General features: G+C 51.9%; 1 protein-coding gene across 1 annotated transcript in view; it reads left to right on the plus strand.

The window, feature by feature from the left end:
* Positions 1 to 16,977, plus strand: part of LOC106499896 (arf-GAP with SH3 domain, ANK repeat and PH domain-containing protein 1-like) — a 38,500-nt gene extending 21,523 nt beyond the window's left edge. Inside the window, exons 12-26 of the mRNA XM_067307959.1 lie at positions 337 to 424; positions 1,019 to 1,067; positions 1,468 to 1,631; positions 1,945 to 2,078; positions 2,799 to 2,890; positions 4,913 to 5,090; positions 7,061 to 7,146; positions 7,498 to 7,613; positions 8,758 to 8,825; positions 9,556 to 9,663; positions 10,337 to 10,541; positions 11,205 to 11,381; positions 13,017 to 13,162; positions 13,957 to 14,079; positions 16,164 to 16,977. Coding sequence (XP_067164060.1) covers positions 337 to 424; positions 1,019 to 1,067; positions 1,468 to 1,631; positions 1,945 to 2,078; positions 2,799 to 2,890; positions 4,913 to 5,090; positions 7,061 to 7,146; positions 7,498 to 7,613; positions 8,758 to 8,825; positions 9,556 to 9,663; positions 10,337 to 10,541; positions 11,205 to 11,381; positions 13,017 to 13,162; positions 13,957 to 14,079; positions 16,164 to 16,238 — 1,809 coding nt within the window. The 3' untranslated portion in view covers positions 16,239 to 16,977. The remainder of the gene's footprint in view (positions 1 to 336; positions 425 to 1,018; positions 1,068 to 1,467; positions 1,632 to 1,944; positions 2,079 to 2,798; positions 2,891 to 4,912; positions 5,091 to 7,060; positions 7,147 to 7,497; positions 7,614 to 8,757; positions 8,826 to 9,555; positions 9,664 to 10,336; positions 10,542 to 11,204; positions 11,382 to 13,016; positions 13,163 to 13,956; positions 14,080 to 16,163) is intronic.
* The last annotated feature ends 921 nt before the right edge of the window (positions 16,978 to 17,898 follow it).

A 17,898-nucleotide genomic window follows, 5' to 3' on the forward strand; every position in this document is an offset into this window, starting at 1 on the left:
GGGGTCTTTCCACTAAGACCTAAGTCCCTGGGACCTGAGAGAGTTTTAGACAAACACAGGAGGGCCTTTCCTGCCTCTGTACATGGAAGAGTGTGAGCCTGGGGACTGGGTGCTCCAAGTATGGGGTGGCAGTCCAGTAAGAAAAGGTCGGTGTTGCTATTTCTTGTATTGCTCTTGAGAGCGGAGCCAAGGGTGAAGTGCTGGGCACAAGAGAGATTCACTGCTCTTCCACCTGTGCAGTGGTCTGAACCACTACAGAGCCAGGTGGTGATAGTTAATGCTGGGCCACAGCCCTGTGATGCTGGGAGCATTGAGTCTTCTTCCTTCCGCTCATAGCTCAACCGCCCACCAACCAGGCTGAATTTACTGACATGTCAAGTGAAGCCGAATATGGATGACAGGAAATGCTTTGATCTGATTTCACGTGAGTCCTGGTGCCTGTTCTGTGGTTCCTCTGGGAAGAGTCCAGAGAAGTGGCAGCAAGTTGTGTTCAGAGTCAGCGTAGGCTGAGGCGAGGTGAAGCTCTGCAACTCTGAGCCAGCTGGGAGGTTTACCCTGGGAAATTGTGTTGAGAGGCAGCTCTGCTCACAAGCAGCAGTGCATATGCCAGGTGTGAGATGAACAGCACTGCCATTGCAGCACAGCATTGTGGGGGGGCACATGTGGACCATGCAAGCATAGCTCCTGAGCAGAAGCTTAGCTAACATGAGCGTCCCTCTTTCCTGATATGGGAACAGGTCCCTTTGCCTGGGGTGCACCATGGAGGGACTGGGACCAGCAGAGTCATAGGCGGTGGTCACCCCAGGTGCCTGGGCTGGAGTTTTCTATCCGCTGTGCCTGGCCTTGCTGAGCCCAGCTCAGGCTTGTCCTGCTGTGAGCCTGCTGGATGAGATGGAAGTGCAGGGCGGCTAGCTCCCTGCAGTCCTTCCAGGCAGCCCTGTGCTACTCTCACTAAAGTCAAGCCCTTTTGGACCCAGGTTCTTCAAGGCCTAGAGGAAAATGGCTCTGTGTTTTTCAGATAACCGCACGTACCACTTCCTGGCAGAGGATGAACAGGAATGTGTTGTGTAAGTACTGCAGGCAAAGAATGCTCACTGGGGACAAAAAGTGGTCCTCTGGCTGCTGATGAGGAGCCAGATCTTTGGCTAATGAAGCAGCACCTCACTGCCCCTTGTTTGATGCCCTTCCCATCCTCACTGTGTCCAGTCACCCTGGGGGACTGGTCAGCTGGCAAGCAGGGCACAGGGCCCAACTGAAGCCTTTGGCACCCAATTTGCTGCTGGATTCACCTTCAGGAGCTTTGTGTTCAGTCGTTCTGGGCAATGTGGGCTTCCACCCTTCCTTGCAGTGCCTGCCCTGGCTGTGCAACAGTGGGACAAGCCCTGCTGCCGTCCTTGCTCAGCTCCCTGTAGCCTGAGCATGTTGGTGCAGGGACCCACCCCTAAGAGCAGCTTTCTGCCCATGCAGCTGGGTGTCCGTCCTCAGCAACAGTAAGGAGGAGGCGCTGAACGTGGCCTTCAGCAAGGCACAAGGCGGTGGGGAGAGCAGCAGGGAGGAGCTGACCCGGGCCATCATTGAGGAGGTTAAATGCGTGCCCGGGAACAGAGAATGCTGTGACTGCTCAGCGCCAGGTGAGAGCCAGCTCAGGACTGTGGTGGCCATTGCACAGGCTGCCTATGTTTCCTCTGCCTGGGGACAGGCAGAGCTCTGCTCTTCCCTCTGCAGCATCCAGCTCTGTTGCAGCCCAGCCTGTAGACACCCTCAGGTCTGGGCCCTTGCCCTTCGCCATCATGCTCCCACAGCTCTTTGTTGACAGTTTGGTACCAAAAGCAGTCCTGCTGCGCACATGTGTGCCTTGTGCCCCTGTGCCCTGAGGCTGCAGGGAGGGCCAGCGGGTGGGAGAGACAGGAGATACACACTAGCCCAGCAGTGTTATTTCTACAGATCCCACTTGGCTCTCCATTAACTTGGGCATCCTGATCTGCATCGAGTGCTCTGGAATTCACAGAGAGATGGGTGTGCATCTTTCCCGCATCCAGTCACTATCTCTGGACAAGCTAGCAACCTCTGAATTGCTGGTAGGATGCTGCCACAAGTGTGCTCTGTCCCTATGCCTTCCCCCCTCCTGTGGCCCTCCTGAATCCAGGTGGAAGCGAATTCACTGCATTTTTCCCTTGTGAAATGGGCCCATCCTCAGCTGCAATTCTGGGGGTTTAGTGGTCATTGCGTCAGGAAGTGTCATCTTCAAAGAGAAGAGGAGGGTGCCATTTCACCTTTCCTGGGTCATCCATCTCCCACGCTCAGTCCCTTCCCCCCGCTATGGCATCTCATGCAGGGGAGCTGCAGGGCAAGCCCAAGCCCAAACTGGGGTAGAGCAGAGTGTGGGAAGGGCAAGGGGAGGGAGGATTTGCAAAGGGCTGTGATGGTCTGGGTGCTCATGAATGACATGGATGTAGGTAGGTCTGTGATGAAGGCTGGCTGGGAATCTGCTGGCAGCTGGTAAGTGTCAGGTCAAGGAATGAGAGTGTTTGGCAATGATCATTCCTTGCCTGGATATAAGCCCAGGAGTTGGCTCTGGGGTTACACTGCTGGGGTTGGCAGATCTCAGCAGTATGTGGGGCAGAGTCTCTATGCCATTGGGCGTACTCATCCTGGGAGCCATTCACTGCCCCTTGACACATTGTCCAGCTGAAAATAAAGTGCTGAAGGTCAGGATCTCTCACCCTGAGCTCCCTCTCCTGCTGCCAAGCATGTAGTGCTGCATGTCCTATGCCACCTGTAGCTTGGTTGTTTTGCAGCTGGCAAGGAATATTGGCAACTCCGGCTTCAATATCATCATGGAAGTGAATATCCCCAGCTCTTCAACAAAACCCACAGAGCACAGTGATATGTAAGTTGCACTGCAAGAGCTGTTCTTTGTGGGAGGTTAGGTATGGGGCCCTTGTCTGTGTGCACATGCTCCATGGGTCTCTTATTTCCCCATGATAACCAGGCACATGGAGGCTGCCTATTCTCCCTGCCCAGATGGTAACTTCTGTTTAGAAGCAATTTCATCAAGCCCAGCAGAAAGGGTCTGATAAAGGAGAGTGGAGGGGCAAGGAAGAAACAGCAGGATGGCACAAGGGGTGACTTCAAGGTCAGGACAGGGATCAAAAAAACAGCACTAGAAAGGGAAAAACATGAAGAGAAACAAAAAAGAAATGAAGCTACCAAGCAGGATGACCCTGGCCGCACACATTAGCCAGGCAGGAAAGGACAGAGTGATGCAGTGGGATGGAGGAAAATGAATTGCATGGTGCAGAGCAGTTCACACCGTCCAGGTTCAGCGGGTTTAGTGTAGGCATCTAGCAAAAGGGAAGAGAAAACAAGAAGCTTGTGGGCATGATAACATGTGTGGCCAAGTTACTTGTGATATAAGTGCAGAGAGACAGAAGTCTCTGAAGACTTGCAGTCTGTGTTAGGTGCCAGCTTCTTTCACCGAGTGTGTGGGAACCTATCGCTTGGTACATTAACTGTGGATGCAGGCCACAAAGCCCTCTTCATCTCGGAAAGCACTCCAGCCTCCAGGTTCTGCAGAGGATGGGTGAGAGCTTGGACAGCATAGCTGGTGCCAGGAATAACTCTGGGCTTCTCCAGGACTTAGCACTGCAAAGCTGGGGTGCAGCAGAGCTCTTGGGAAAGCAGGTATTGCCAGGTGCTGAGGGGACTTTCAGGAGGCTGGAAAGCAGGCAGAGCAGGCACAGTCGGGGACTTAGGCTCCATTACAGGCATTTAAGTCCGGACTAGGGCAGCATTTAGACAGATGGGACCCACACTGTGGTAAATAGATGGGTAAGGAAGAGGCTTGGATGATGAATGTGCAGAACTGAAACTGGATGAAATGAATAATTCAGTTCTTCTGTGGCAACCTTTTCTGCTTGGAGTGCTCCTTTACACCCTGGGCATCTGCCCCATAGATCGTCCAACAGGTCACTGCTTCTGCTTTCCTTGAATTCTTCTCTTCTCCAGCTGGAGGTTCCCAGCTTACTAAGTCATTCCTTGTCTGGAAGCCGTTCCCTTTCCTTGATTGTTCTTGTCTAGTCTGTACCATGTGGTGCTTCTCACTCCTTGTTATTTCCGCTCCTTCCCCTAATTCTCACTGTGCAGACAGCTGAGCCCAATACATGAACTATGAGGGCAGAGGCAAAGGATGGAAAGGCAAAGGACGAGTCAGGACTGGGGAGGAAAGGAAATGAGAAGAGAGCAGAAAACCTCACCAGGCCAGTGCATAAATCCCCAGTGCAGCCACCCCGAGTCCGCCCTCACGGCAGAGAGCCGTAGCAGGCAGGGAGAGGCACAGGGAAGAGTAACAAGCAGAGCCCGAGGTGTGAAATGGCTCCCACACAAGCAACGGCTGCAGGGGTCAGGGCTCTTCAGCCTGGAAAAGACGATGGCGGGAGGTCTGAAAAGTCATGAGATGTCAAGAGAGAGGGGGAGAGGCATCAACTGTTCCCTGTCCCTCCGAGCACAAGAACTTGGGGCATCGGATGAAGGTGGTGGGAGCCCCACTCAAAGCAAACAGAGGGAGGTGGTTCTTCCTTCCCACGAGGGGGAGGTGGGTGCAGAAGTTCCCCTGTCCCAGCACTGCAGACATGCACAGTTAAAATGTATGCAAGTCAAGATCTCATTTAATTATGTAACTCCAGGAGAAGAAGCTTTAAGAAAACCACAGTGTTTTATAAGTTATGAATGCTGTTATAGAGGAGTCTGGGGAATGGAGCAGAGACAGGAAAGGTGTGAAACTGCCTAGCAGGTCTGAAGGAGAGAGAGAAAGTAGCTGAGGCAGTAGAAAAGGAGGAGGAGTCACTGTGCCACTAGATGCTTGCTCAGTCTCTGTGTGGATCCTAACTTTTGTTCTGTTGGTCTCTGCCAGGGCCTTTCGGAAAAATTTCATCATTTCCAAATATGTTGAAAAGAAATATGCAAAGAGGAGCCCTGCTGCTCACCATCCAGGCCTCCCAGAAGCCGTCATGTACAAGGACATATTTTCTTTGCTCCAAGCTTATGCTGAGAATGTGGATTTGAGCAAGCCTGTGCTGGCACCTCTGCAGGTACAGCTTCCTCTCTCTAGTGCAACAGAGGGCACAGGAGCAGTCCTGGCACCTTCATTGAATGGGGAGACTGGAGGCATCCAAAAAGGAGGTACTCACAGGGAGCAGAAAAGCAGTCCTGCTCCCCTGATGGGAGCCCTGACTCCAGGGGAGGCTGAATTGCCAGGCTCCATGGTCAGAGCACCCAGCACCTCTGCCCTCTTATTCCCAGCTCTAGCTGGCAGGTACCACCAGGAAAAGGGTGTTTTGGGGGGCTGGCAGGTTCTTCACCATCTGTTTCATCTTGCTTCCTGCAGCAGCTTTGACTGGGAAGGCAGGCAATTAGACTGTTCTGGGGAGCTGGACACATACTGTGGCACAGCTGCCACTGTGAGGGATGCCAGCATGCAGCGTCCGGACCGTAATTCTATTGACTACTGAATCATCCAAGCAATATTAAAACAATCCTTTGCTTGCTTAAAGCAAAGATGAATGTGACAGGGATCCTGCCCTTCATGAGCCTCCCTGCCTGCCCTGCCTCAGCAGTGTCCTCCTTAGTCCTCCTCTCCCTGTGAGCCTGCTGTCCCCCTTGCAGACACCGGGCAGTCCTATGGACCTATATGAGAAACAGCTTTGCTCTATTCTCTCCAACCTGTCCACAAAGGTCCCTGTGCTTGTGAGGGAACAGAGTTTGCCAGGGAAAATGTTGCTTTCTGTGGTCTGAGTGTAACAGGTAGATTTGAAGGGGGTAAGTAATGTCACAACAGAGGATAGTGTTTTAACCTAGCGAACTGACTGTGTCAGCAGAGTCCTCCCCACTGTCTGCATGCTGGGGACCAAAAGTCATAACCAGAAACCCAAGATTTTTTAAAGGCCAATTTGTAACCAGCTGTTACTTGTAAACTTCTGAACAGATTTCAGATGCTCAAAATGTCCAAGTCTTACTTGGAAATTGTAGGTTGAAAATTCAGGATAACATTTTTTTTCTGAAACCAAAGTGTAAATCCTTGCTGTAAGTGCAACCCTATTTCTGGAGGTGTTTGCTATCTGCATCTATGGGAATGCTGCTGTTTCATCCCCTTTCCCAGCAAGGATGCTTGTGGGTATTGCCCAGAGAAAAGCTGAAGGAGCAAAATGCTGGAATGAGCAAGAAACACTGTCAGAATTGGAGGTCCTGGGGCAAACTGGCAAGCGAGAAGCAGCTCTACAGAGAGCGGCTGTTGCACATCTTGGAGCACTCAGTGGCAGCCGATGAGATTGTGAACTCAGCCAAGTTCTGCTGCTGACATGGAAAAAATCACCTCTGGTTGCCTCAGTTTCTAAATGTGAAAAGGAGATGGTTAATCCTTCTTCATGAAGCTATCAGAAATGAAAATGAAAGGTACCAGCAAAAGGGCAGATGTTAAGAAAATAAGTGGCTCAGCCCCTAATAAAAAGGTGTCAGTTGCTTAAAAAGGACATAAGAGAGGATGAGAAGAGTGTGATTAGAAAAAGTTTCCTAGAGAAATGTGGCTCCATGGATCTACCTCATGTTAAGACCGCACTGGAGTTCTAGTTGACCTTGCTGGATGTGGCTCTGAAAAGGCACAGTCAAACCTGTTTCTGTTCATCCCTTGGAGGCTGTTAGGGATGTTGTATGTGTAAAGACACCAATGCAGATGGGGGAACTGGCTGATTTAACTTTTTGTTTTGTAAGCAAGCAGCTCCTACTCCTGCCTGTGGCATCTGCTTAGTATTGAATTGCACATGCTCATGGAATTTCCAAAAGCCTTTGACTAATTGTTCATGAGAAGTTCCTAGTGGAAACCAGCAGCCAGTGTCTCTCATGTTTGCAGAGTGTCTGATAGGTTGGATGCTGGCTAGGCGGTCCTCAGAACTCCTCTAGTATCATGCAGTTCCTAAAGCACAGGAAGGACAGAGCTCTGTTTGTGATGGAGATGCTGGCAGACACAGTCTCATCCTGTTGCTTGCTGTATTTTTCTTGTTTGCAGGAACCTGGAGAGACCATTCTCCACCTGGCAGTGCTGTTGTCTGATCGAACCTCTTTGCATATCGTTGATTTTCTTGTGCAGAACAGGTAAGCTCATGACACCTGGTCAGCTTGTCATGATGCCAGTGCTAGTGAAAGGTGCAAGACTGATGGTTTTGGAGATTTCTTCTACATGCTCCCAGTGAAAAAGCTCTGGGGCAGGCATCCCAACAAATGTGCCTTGGGCTAAACTTGGGATGACTATCCCTATATCAGAGTTCCTTAGGTTCTCTCATCTCCTCTGGGTCTTTGTTGAGGTGTAGCAGTGGTGGTGATCCTCCAGCCCTCTCCAGATGAGGTGGGAAGAAACACACATGTGCAAACACCAAGTGGTGTTTGTTATGGCTGGGGCAAGCTGCTCTTCCTAGACACGCTGAGACTATTCATCCTCTGCTGCAGCGGGAGCCTGGCAAAGCAGACTGCAAAGGGGAACACGCCGCTTCACTACTGCTGCTCTCACAACAAGCCCGAGTGTGTCAAGCTGCTACTGAAGGCCAAAGCCAGCATCGCCATCAGTAAGTGGCTGGGGGAACCCCCACTTTGTGGGTGCAGGGAGTGCTCAGGAAGCCAGATTATGGATCTGGTCATTTATACTGCACATGAATCCTTATCTCCTCTTCAAAACTTTGAATTGAGCTTTAAAACTGGAATCCTTGTTGAAACGGGAGATCACAGATATCATCATCATTAGGAGTCAGCTGAGTTTGTAGGTACATTGAGCCACTCTTCAGATGCTCCTTCCCATTTTACGCTGCAGATAGCGCAGTGTCAACACCTAGGAGAACAGAGAAAATGCTGCAGGGTGGCAGGGACCTGCATGCACCTTCCGCAGTCTCACAGTGATTCAGCAGCCAAACTTCTCATGGCCCAAGGCACGCCAGGCGCAGTGGCACCTGCCCCATCTCTGCTGACTCCCCCCAGTACATCAAGCTTCTGGAGTCCCCAGCATGGACCCTGCACCAGTTTGGGCTGCCCTGCGGACCCTTGGATGCCGATCCCGGAGGCAGGAATGTGTCCTCCAGCCACTTGCCCTCTCCCTTCACCTGAGTCCCCTAGCTGCCCCGTCTTCCCAGCCTGCCTGGGGACCACCCGGATTCAGAGGGCTGGTAGGAAACAAGGTTGCAAAATTACAGCAACAGCGTAGCAGATCTCAACATGAGCCCTCATAGGCTCTGAATCCGCTTTTGCACCCTTTAGGCTCTGGCAGTGACTGTGATCCTTTGTCTCTCTATCCTGTCCCGTCTCTGCAAGTCACCAGGATTTACTCGCTGTCCTTTCTCTCCTTATCTGGGTGTCTCATTGCTCCTGTCCTTTTTTAGGCCGTCCCTTCTTTTAGGCTGGTCCCTGTTTGCCCGGAGCTGTGTGTCCTGAGAAGCTGCCTGTAGATATGTTAGGATGTGAATGACCTGTTAACCTTGGTGCCATCAAATTGTGCCTCTCTCACAGCCCTTCTTCTGCCCTTTCTTCCTTTTGGTCCTCCCACATCAGGCATTCCCACTCCTCCTTTCACATTAACCTTAACATTTTTGTTGCAATTCTCTACAGTCTCCAGGGACATATAGGCAGGCTTTGCGTAGGGTCCCTGTAAACAGCATTACTCTTTGCTTAGTAAAGCACAGAAAGGGCTCATAAAGTTCAAGACTGCCATTTTTCCCACAGCTAATGAAGCAGGTGAGACGGCCCTGGATGTTGCCAGGAGGATGAGACACCCCCTGTGTGAAGAACTGGTGAGAAATCATGTCTCACTCCCTCTGCTTTCAGGACGTCCCAGCGGCACGGAGTGAAGCCCTGGAAGGGCACCCACGTGGACATGTCAGGTCAATGCCAGTGCAGGGCTGCACTGAGCTGTGAGGGAGAGAGCTGAGCTGGGGTGGGGGAGGGAACCGTACGGCTTCCCGCTGTGAGGGAGGGAGCTGAGAGGGGGGAACTGCACAACTTCACACCACGCAGGCAGCACCACCTCAGCCTGCTGCAGTCCTGTGGCCCTGCTTGGTGGCTGGAGGCTGCACGGACAAGTGAGTCTGTCCCTCAGCACCTCTGGTGTCTGTGTGGGATGTGGAGGAGGAGGCAGTGGGGGTTTAGGGAGGAGATGGCCCAGCAGTTGTCGGATCCCTCAGGGCAGGAGAGTTTGGGATAGGCCAGACCAGAGCAGTCCAGAGGTCATGCTGTGCTGTGAGGAGTGAGAGCAAGCATCTACTTGTGTGGTCCAAGAAAATAGACCTGCTAGCTTCATAAGTCCTGTTTTTGCCACATCTCAAATTGGAAATCTTTGCAAAACCCTTGTGCTCCCTGCTTGCCAGGCAGGAAATATTGCTGCTTGCCAGGCAGGAAATATTGCTCGCAGCTCACAGATGTTTCTCTGATAATGAATGGTCGGAGCTGGGGGCAGCTGTGGCCTTGGGTGCCAGCTGGGGGTAGGAAAGGGCTGAGTCTTCAGGGAGCTCCTCTGTGTCTCAGCTGCTGCAGGCCCAAAACAATCAGTTCAACCAGCACGTCCACGTGGAGTACGAGTGGTGGCTGGGCCAAGATGACATGTATGAGAGTGATGAAGACCTGGATGAGAAGGTGAGGTCCCTTTGCATGGCCAGGCAAGGCATGTACAGTCTGGTGTGGGCCTTGGAGGATGTGCCTCTTGCCTGACACTGAGCCACTCTTTGCTCACGGCTGATAGACTCTTGTTGTCTTTCCCTGGTAATGTGTCCCATGTGAAACTGTCCACTGAACGTTTCCCTGTAAATGAGGAAAACATGAATCCTTTTTTTTTTCTTTTTTTCTTTTTTCTCAAGTGAACTTACTCCTGTCTTGGAGAGGAGTGAGAATCTGGCTCTGCCACCCAGTCCCTTGTCTGTCCTCTGTCTCCTTGTTGAGGGGGCTGTTCAAATCTGTCCTTGTGTCTTCTGAGGCCTGTGTTCGGGGGCCAGGCCTTGTGGTGTTGGGGGTAGTTCAGGAGCCAGGTCTGTCACTGTCCCACAGCCCCAGGCAGCTTCGATGGCCTGTGCTGGTGGTCCCAGCTGCCCTGTGATGGCAGTGTGACACTGCCATTACATTCTGACTCCCTGCCAGCCCCATGTGGCAAGTATGGCCTGTAGCCCTGGAGAAGGGCTAAGGGCCATGTGTATCACTGCTGCCTCCTGTTCTCATCACTCTGGAGTGGTCTAAGACTCCTGTACTTGCTGATCACCCTAGCCTTTCTCTCCTTCTGTATGCTCCATTTAACGTGCAAATATCTGTTTTCCAGCTGGGCGCTTTGAAGAAAGAACGTGTTGTGCGTCCTCAGAGCTGCTACTATCCACCTGCTCCTGCCTCCAAGCAACAGGCAGCAGGGGCAGTGCCCCAGGGGAAGTGGCCAGACACCTGTATGTCACCCACCCACCTCCGCAGCCTGGACATACCACCAGCCCCCTCCTACCCGCCTCCCCTCCCACCCCAGTGGGCAAGCTCAGGTAAGAGCATGATGTAGGAAGCTTGCATGGGCTGGCAGAGTCAGGACCTGGAGCCTGTGCAGCATGACTCCATCAGATGAGGATCACTTGGGCTGCAGCTGGGCCCCTGGTGATGTGTGAGGGGTTGTCCTGTGCCATAAGGTGCCATTCTGTTCTCTGCTCCTTGTGGGAGGAAGGCTAGTTGGTGTTGACTGGTCTTTCCCAGCACTGACCCCCATGTGGGTCTTTGCAGACCAGTGTGGAGCATGCTCACCCTCTGGTGCTCTTAGGATGCACACTGTACCCTCTTGAACTTTGCTGTTACTGGGAAAGGCTGAAGGGCAGATGTTTAGAGACAGGACTGGAAACACAAAGCTGCTAGTAAGCAGCAACATTGCAATTCTGGTCCTTAGCAAGATTCATCCTGCTGTCCTTGCCCAGCCTTTCTTTGGTAAGCCCAGGCATCCTGCTTTCCAGGAGACTTGCCAAGTCCTGCCTGACTTCCCCTCCATCTGCCCCAGTTGTGTTTCCAACTTGATGCATTTCTCAAGTCAGACCTGCAAGCAAAGAAATGAATATTGCTGTCAATTTATCTGCTGATTTCTGTCTGGAGCTTCGCTCCCAGGAGCCTTGCTCAGTGTCAGCTTGCTTTTGACTCATGATTTGTTCCTGTTCTGTGTTTAGCTCCCCAGGAGGCCCATCCACCCCTTCTTACCAGCACATCTGTCTTTGCTGAGGGCATAAAAACTGGGAAGATACCACCCCTGCCTCTGAGCACCAAGCACAAGCGCACATCCTCCGAACCAGTGCCTTGGGTACCGCTTAGCCCTGAGCAGCCCAGCCAAGTCAACCTGATTTCAGGTAATGAAAGAACTGGCTCAGGAAGAGCAAGGAGCCACGTTGTGCCTTGGGGATTGGCCTTGCTGGGGGGAAGGACCCTCTGGAGGTCTCCATTCCATCACCCGCTCAGAACAGGGCAATCACCAACACTAGGTCAGGTTGACTGTGGCTTTGTCTAGCTGAGCCTTGAAACCTCCTAAGGATAGAGGTCCAGGCTAAGGATAGACTGGTACCATGACTCAGCTGGCTCCCAGTCCAGCTGCAGGTGAGGAGGGCTAGAGGCCAAACCCAGAGCTACTCTGTGCTTCAGTGTGAGCTGTGCACTAGGCTGGGCCAGTGGGGAAACGCTGCACTGGGCTTTTTACTCTAGACTAAAGGACCAGTTGGCTGCTTCCAGAGGGCTCTGGCAATATAGGATCTCTTCAATATGTCAGTGGTTCATTCTTCCTGTTTAGAGACTGGATTTTTCTTGCCTGTGGGCTCTTTGGCGAGGGAAGGTTCTCCAGAAGTCAAAGGTAATTTTCACTGCTGCTGCAAGTCCTGAGGGCCTTGTTCATGGATTAGGCCTGTGAGGCCTCTTGCTTGGACTCTGGGTTGGGAGAAAAGTGTGAGGTAGCACTGAACTGTGTGCACACAGCTGAGACACAGGAGGGGCTCCCCGCACCCAGGAGGTTAGATGCAACTCAGGCTCTTCTATGGGTCACAGGGCTGTTGGAGATGCTGAATTTGGAGAAGTGAATGACCCTGTCCTGGTCTTTCAGCCAGTGGATTTGTTTTCATAGGTGCCCGTGGCAGAGCGATGGCCCCTCTCTGCACCCCAGGCAGGGTGGCAGGTTGGGGGCTGAGGCAGTGGCTCTCAAAATGCAAGCTCTTCAATAAAGGGGCTGAGCACCATCAGGCACAGCTCAGGGGACTCCAGGCTGTGGGTCTGGCCTGCTGGAGCCCCCAGGTACCAGGCCCTCTCCTCTGGGAAATAGCCTCTTCCCAGCAGAGCTCAGCCACATGGAGAGTGCTGGGGGCAGAGGGTGCCAAGCACTCATCCCACAACAGCCACCCCCTTCCCCTGGTGCTGGCAGCTCTCAGGGCACCTTGGAGCTGTGCGGCCCAGCTTCCAGCACAGCTGTGTCCTTACGCTGCTCTGGGAGCAGCCCCCCTGCACACCCAGCCAGCAGCGTGGCAGTTCCCTGGAGAGCCAGAACAGCCACCCCTGCATGCCTTTCTGGCTTTGCTGCTGTCGCTAAAGCTCCTCTGCATTTTGCCCTCAGCACTAGCTCATGCCAGCCCATGGGCCTGTATGCTTTACCAGATGCAGCCCGGCAAGGTAAGCACGCACTGCACAGCCTTTCCTTTTGTCCACCACATGGGGCCCCTCAGGCCCTATGTCTCAGGCCAGATGGCCCTGCCTGGTAATGCTCGTCTCACCCTAACCTCCACTCTTATTCCTTCTGCTTCCTCACCACATCCTCTTTCCCTGCTGCCCCTCTCTGCCCCCTCTCCAGTCCCTCTGCTCCATTCTTGCTTTCCAGTTCCCATTCAGATGGGGATACTGTTGCCCATGCTGTGTCACGGAGCAGGACCGTGCTGCATAGTGGTGGTTGCTATTGTCCATCCTGTGATGAAAGGTGGGAGGAGATGATCAGTCTGCTTATGTCCTAGGTGCCCTGAAGGCAACAGGCTCCCTCCGCATGTCTGGCCCTAGGAAAGTGGGACAACCTGGCCCACACCAGTCCCTCCAGGAGCCAGATCCATGCTCTGTCCATGCTGAGGATGCTCCACCCCCTCTTCCTCGGAGGAGCAGTCTGGTAGGTGGTCAGTGGCTAGGATCAGCTCAGTTCAGCTCCCACGTTTGCCCAGATTTATCATCACCTTTGTCTTTGAACTGAGCTGGAGTCTGACCTAGTAAACTCTCTTCCCACCACTTCTCCCATGACTCCCCAGCTTTGACAGCTCTTTACTAGGTGCTGGGAATGCTACGCACAGAAATGACTAGGTCCTCCTAATGAATGCTAGACCTATGGAGATTGCTGTTATTTACTACTAGCCAAAATCCCCACAGGCTCTTTGGAGAAAAGACACACGGATGATTTCAGGTTGCTGGCAAGTTAGGTGTGCTTTTGGACTTGGAGGAGGGTGCGGTGTCCACGTTGACTTTCCCTCTCTGTGATCCAGGTGACATCCTTCTCCCTGTGAACACCAAGATGCAAAGTCCTCTTGTTGGGAGCTTGTTTGTGTTACTTGTTCTGGGGGTTGTGCTTAGCAGCACCCCCTATCTTCAAACAGAGCTGCTGAGAGGGAACCGCGGCCCCAGATAGCACAACTGCAAATGCTCCTGGGAGAGAGGGGCGGATGCCTCTGGAAGGATGTTCCAGTGGAGGGAGATCTCTTCTGGATCCCTGTCCCACTCAGACTCTCAGGAACTGCTCCACTGCCTCTGTCTTCCCTTTACATAGTAAAGCTCCCTGGCTCTTAGCCTTGCTATTCATACATCCTTGCCAGCGGCTTTGTAATCAAGACACTGAAGCTATTTTAGTTCATTTCTGATGAAGCTGATGGCAGAAGGGATTGGGCTTAATGATGTTCTTTCTGCTGCTTGCAGAACAGACTGCTGCTCCGCAGGGTCCGAGCTCTCTATGATTGCAACGCTGACCGGGAAGATGAGCTGACTTTCCGCACAGGCGAGATCATTGTGGTGTCTGAAAAAGAGGACAGCAACTGGTGGGTGAGTGAACCTGCATGTGCTGAATGGCTCTGGGATTTGCATCTGATTGTCTCCCCTCCGCATCTGTCTCTTGCACCTGTCTCATACGTGCTACACTGATTGTTATCTCCTGCTCTGCCTTCCATCTTCCGTCTTTTCCTTGGCACAAACTCCTCGTTGTACCTGGGCAACCTGCTCCCTGTGCGGACACCACATCCCACCATTTCCCTTCTCTGCAGTCTGGACAGATGCCACTATGTTTGCCTCCCACTGCTCATGGTCTGGCTGTTCCCCTTTGTCTATGGCAGCTTGCTTGCCCACCCCAGCCAGCCACCCTCCTCAGGGGCTTTGGAGACCACTCACTTATCATCCATTTTTGGCTCTCTCCAAGGAAGGCAGGTCCTCAGCCCTGGCATTAACAGCAGGGGAGCAAGGAAGATTAAGGACCTTAAAATTGTCATATCCTCTGCCGCAAGCAACAGCTGGGCACCAGGTCTTCCTCAGTACTGGGTAGGCTGGTATCCCCAAAGCAAGACTTCCCTGGGCAGTCACAGCCACTCCTGCAGGCTGTGACTGATACGGTCCGGAGCATTGTTCAGCAAAACTAAAGACCAGAAGGACCTCACTGTGTTTCAAACTTCTTGCAAACCTGAGTTTTCACTCAGGAATGCTAGTGCAACCCTGCTGACCAGGACCTTTGCTGGCAGCAGCACAGTTTCCCCAGGGCAAAGAGGAGGGTTAAAAATGGATGCAAATGCACCCTTCCCCTACCTCCCTGGAAGATTTAAACAGCAATCAGTAACTGCAGTTAGAGTTTTCCTGGTCATTCAAATATTTGCAAACAGCAATTACAGCCCTTTATCTCCTGCCCTGAATGAGTTGATTTGTCTCAGTAAATCAAAATAACTTTGATTTTATTGTTTTTCTTCTGAAGTTGTATTTTTTTTGTAATTAATGTAATTAGTTTTAGAAATAATAATTTTAAATTGTTGTAAGTATTTTTAAAATTCTCAAGGGGGGTTACAAACTACTCTGAATCTGCCTCTGACTCCTTGGGCAAGTCTCAGCCTGTGGATCGCGAATGTGAGCCTCAGGCAAGAGCCTATGTGGAAAGGAAATCTCCATCCTGAGTCCCATACTGAGCCCAAGTGCAGAGATGAACAAGGTTTTCAGAAAGAGAAGCACGTCTGAGGATTTCACCACATGCTAACTGTCACCAGTAGCTGATCAACCTTATTTTAAAATTGTGCTTAATTTCTACCCCAAATGTATTCAAATTCTCCTTCCGGCCACCAAATCTCTTTCTGTATCGGCTGCTAGATTTAAGAGCCCTTTCTACCAGAAATGAATCTTAGCCAGTGTTTACACACCATGATCAGATCTCCTCTTGAGTTTCTCTTCCATAAACTAGGTAGAAGTCTCTTTTATCTCCTTCCGTAACATCAGTTTTCACAGTTTGTATTTTTTCCCTTTTCCAGCTTTTGACCAGCCTTTCTAAAGTGCAGGTGACTCCTGCCAGGGGTGGTCTCAGTGCTGTGTGCATGCACAGCTTTGTTCCCTCTTGCTGCATGAAATTTCTCTCTGCTCATTCTTCCTTTTCTTCCAGCAGCCACAGCATCCTGCTGGGCATTTGTATTCAGTCCTGCCAACTGCTGCTCTGGCTTACTTCTGGCTGTGATGCTCAAGGGGGTCTGCAGTTGCTTTATTTTTCTATGGCTCCGTAGGACAAGAATAACCTCTAAAGACTGACCATACAGCAAACTAGACACCTGCTTGACTCAGATGATGATGTAGAGAGCACCTCCGATCCTGGCTTTCATTCTGCCCATCCTGTGTCAAGGTTACAGGCAGAGCTGCCTTGCCAGGCCCTCGTGGCAGAGTAACCGGCTGCAGAATAGGGGATCTGTGAAGATTTTCCTTTGTAGGGCTGTCAGATCCACCTTCATGGGGATCTGACTCATGTGAGGTCAAGTGTTTGCCTGGATGTTCCTGCCCTGAGGCAGGGCTATTTGAGCAACCAGATGCAGCTGTTCTGGGCTGGTTTCACATGCCTTTCAAACCTTGTGTCATGTTCACTGCTCCTTTTCTTTCCTTTCTCCCCACAGAAAGGGTGGATTGAAGGACAGCCTCATAGGCAAGGCGTCTTCCCAGCTTCATTCGTTCACGTGCTCAATGAATAGGAACTGCTTCAAGTCAGGAAGAAGGATCTGATCAGCTACATAAAATACAACTCTCCCACATCCCGTCTGCAGAGGGCTCCCAGGGACAAGCAAGCTGGGAGCACTGGCTCACTCGGACTTGCCTCCTTCACCTCTGCTTCCCCCAGCGTGTCCGTTCCCCTGCCAGGCTCTGGCTTCTGGCTTTGGCTCTCTTCTCTGTGGCCTGCCTGCAGTGCTGGGCTGTCACAGAGGATGCCCCCCGGCCAGCAGTGCTGACGGGGGCCCAACACTCCACATAATGTCAATTTAAACAGTGCTTAAGGCCTTGGGGACTTGCCTATGTGTGTGTGATGTGGCCTGACTGTCAGCAAAATCAGGATAGCCAACAGGAGAGGATAAAGCAACCTATGTGCTCCACAGCCATGTTCTGGGTCTAAGCCCAGCTGTCACCACCACCTGAACCCATCCATGTCCCCATGCAGGACACAGCCCTTGTGGGCTCTGCTGTCACTCTGGGGTTTCTGTCACCTGCCCCCATGTTTGGCTCCAAGGCAAAGAACCCCCCAGTTCCTGCCTTACCCTGTCCGTGCTGTGTGTCCTGCAGCGCTTCTCTGCTCTGATAGTACTAATGGAAATGATGGTACGACAGAGCAGAGCTGTGCCCTGCTGTCCAAACCCCTGAGAAATACTCCTGGGGAGCAGCAGCTTATGCTGAGGACAAAGTGTGTTAGTAGCTCCACTGTCTGGAAATGCAAGTGAGTCCTGTGGAGTCAGCACCGCTTAGTGTTTGTGCTGTCCTTAATTCCTCCCACCCAGGTTTGACCAATAGTTAGTGCTCCAGAAAATCTGCTCTGTGGCAGTTCAGGGAATTGCTCCATCAGTACCTAGACTTGGAGGACTGCTGGAGAGGGTCCCTGGACCATCACTAATAAATACTGGCTCTTTACTGCTCTGTGCTTTGCAGGACTGTTCTAGTTTGTGTTTCCAGCCTCCTTGCTATTTGCCACTCTCCTTCAGGCACCAAACCTCCTCTCAGATATTAGAGCAAGGAGTCCAAAAGGCCCAACCCCCCCTTCAGGTAAAACTACTCACAGTTTAGCTTGCATGGATTTTTCTCCATGGGCTGTAATTTTCCAATTTCTGAATCACACTTCACATGCTTCCTCTGTCCACTACTGAGTCAAAATCCAGTCCGGGTGTGCAAAAAAGCTGGCTGAGTGTGGTGCTGGTTGGTCAAGGCTATCAAGAGTTCCATGTTGCTGGTATTACCCTCAGCAGAGGCTGAATTGTCCCACCATGACATACGGGGGCAGGGGAGAAGCTCCACACCAAGCAGCTTCTCCTATCGTCAGAGGAACATTTTAATGTTGAATTTCCTGATTGGAGACCTCGGAACTTCATCATTTTTTGTTGCCTCCATAGGACTGGACTACCTCCTTTTCCACTCAGTGGCTTTTGCCCTGGGCAGAGGCAGTTCTAGGTGCTGCCACTCTCAACTCTGTTAGAGACAGATGGGGGGATGGCAGCTCAGGCCATGCAGGACATCATAAAGCAGGGGAGGACATGGTCTGGAAAGAAGTCAGATGCAATGCAGAGGTGCTCCCTCCTGTTTTTGGGTGGCTGTGTGCCATCTGGGGCCTGGCCATGGGTGGGTCTCAGCAATGCACTGCAGAGACCATAT

The sequence above is a fragment of the Apteryx mantelli genome, chromosome 18 (genome assembly GCF_036417845.1).
Source record: "Apteryx mantelli isolate bAptMan1 chromosome 18, bAptMan1.hap1, whole genome shotgun sequence".
NCBI classification, from domain to species: Eukaryota; Metazoa; Chordata; class Aves; order Apterygiformes; family Apterygidae; genus Apteryx; species Apteryx mantelli.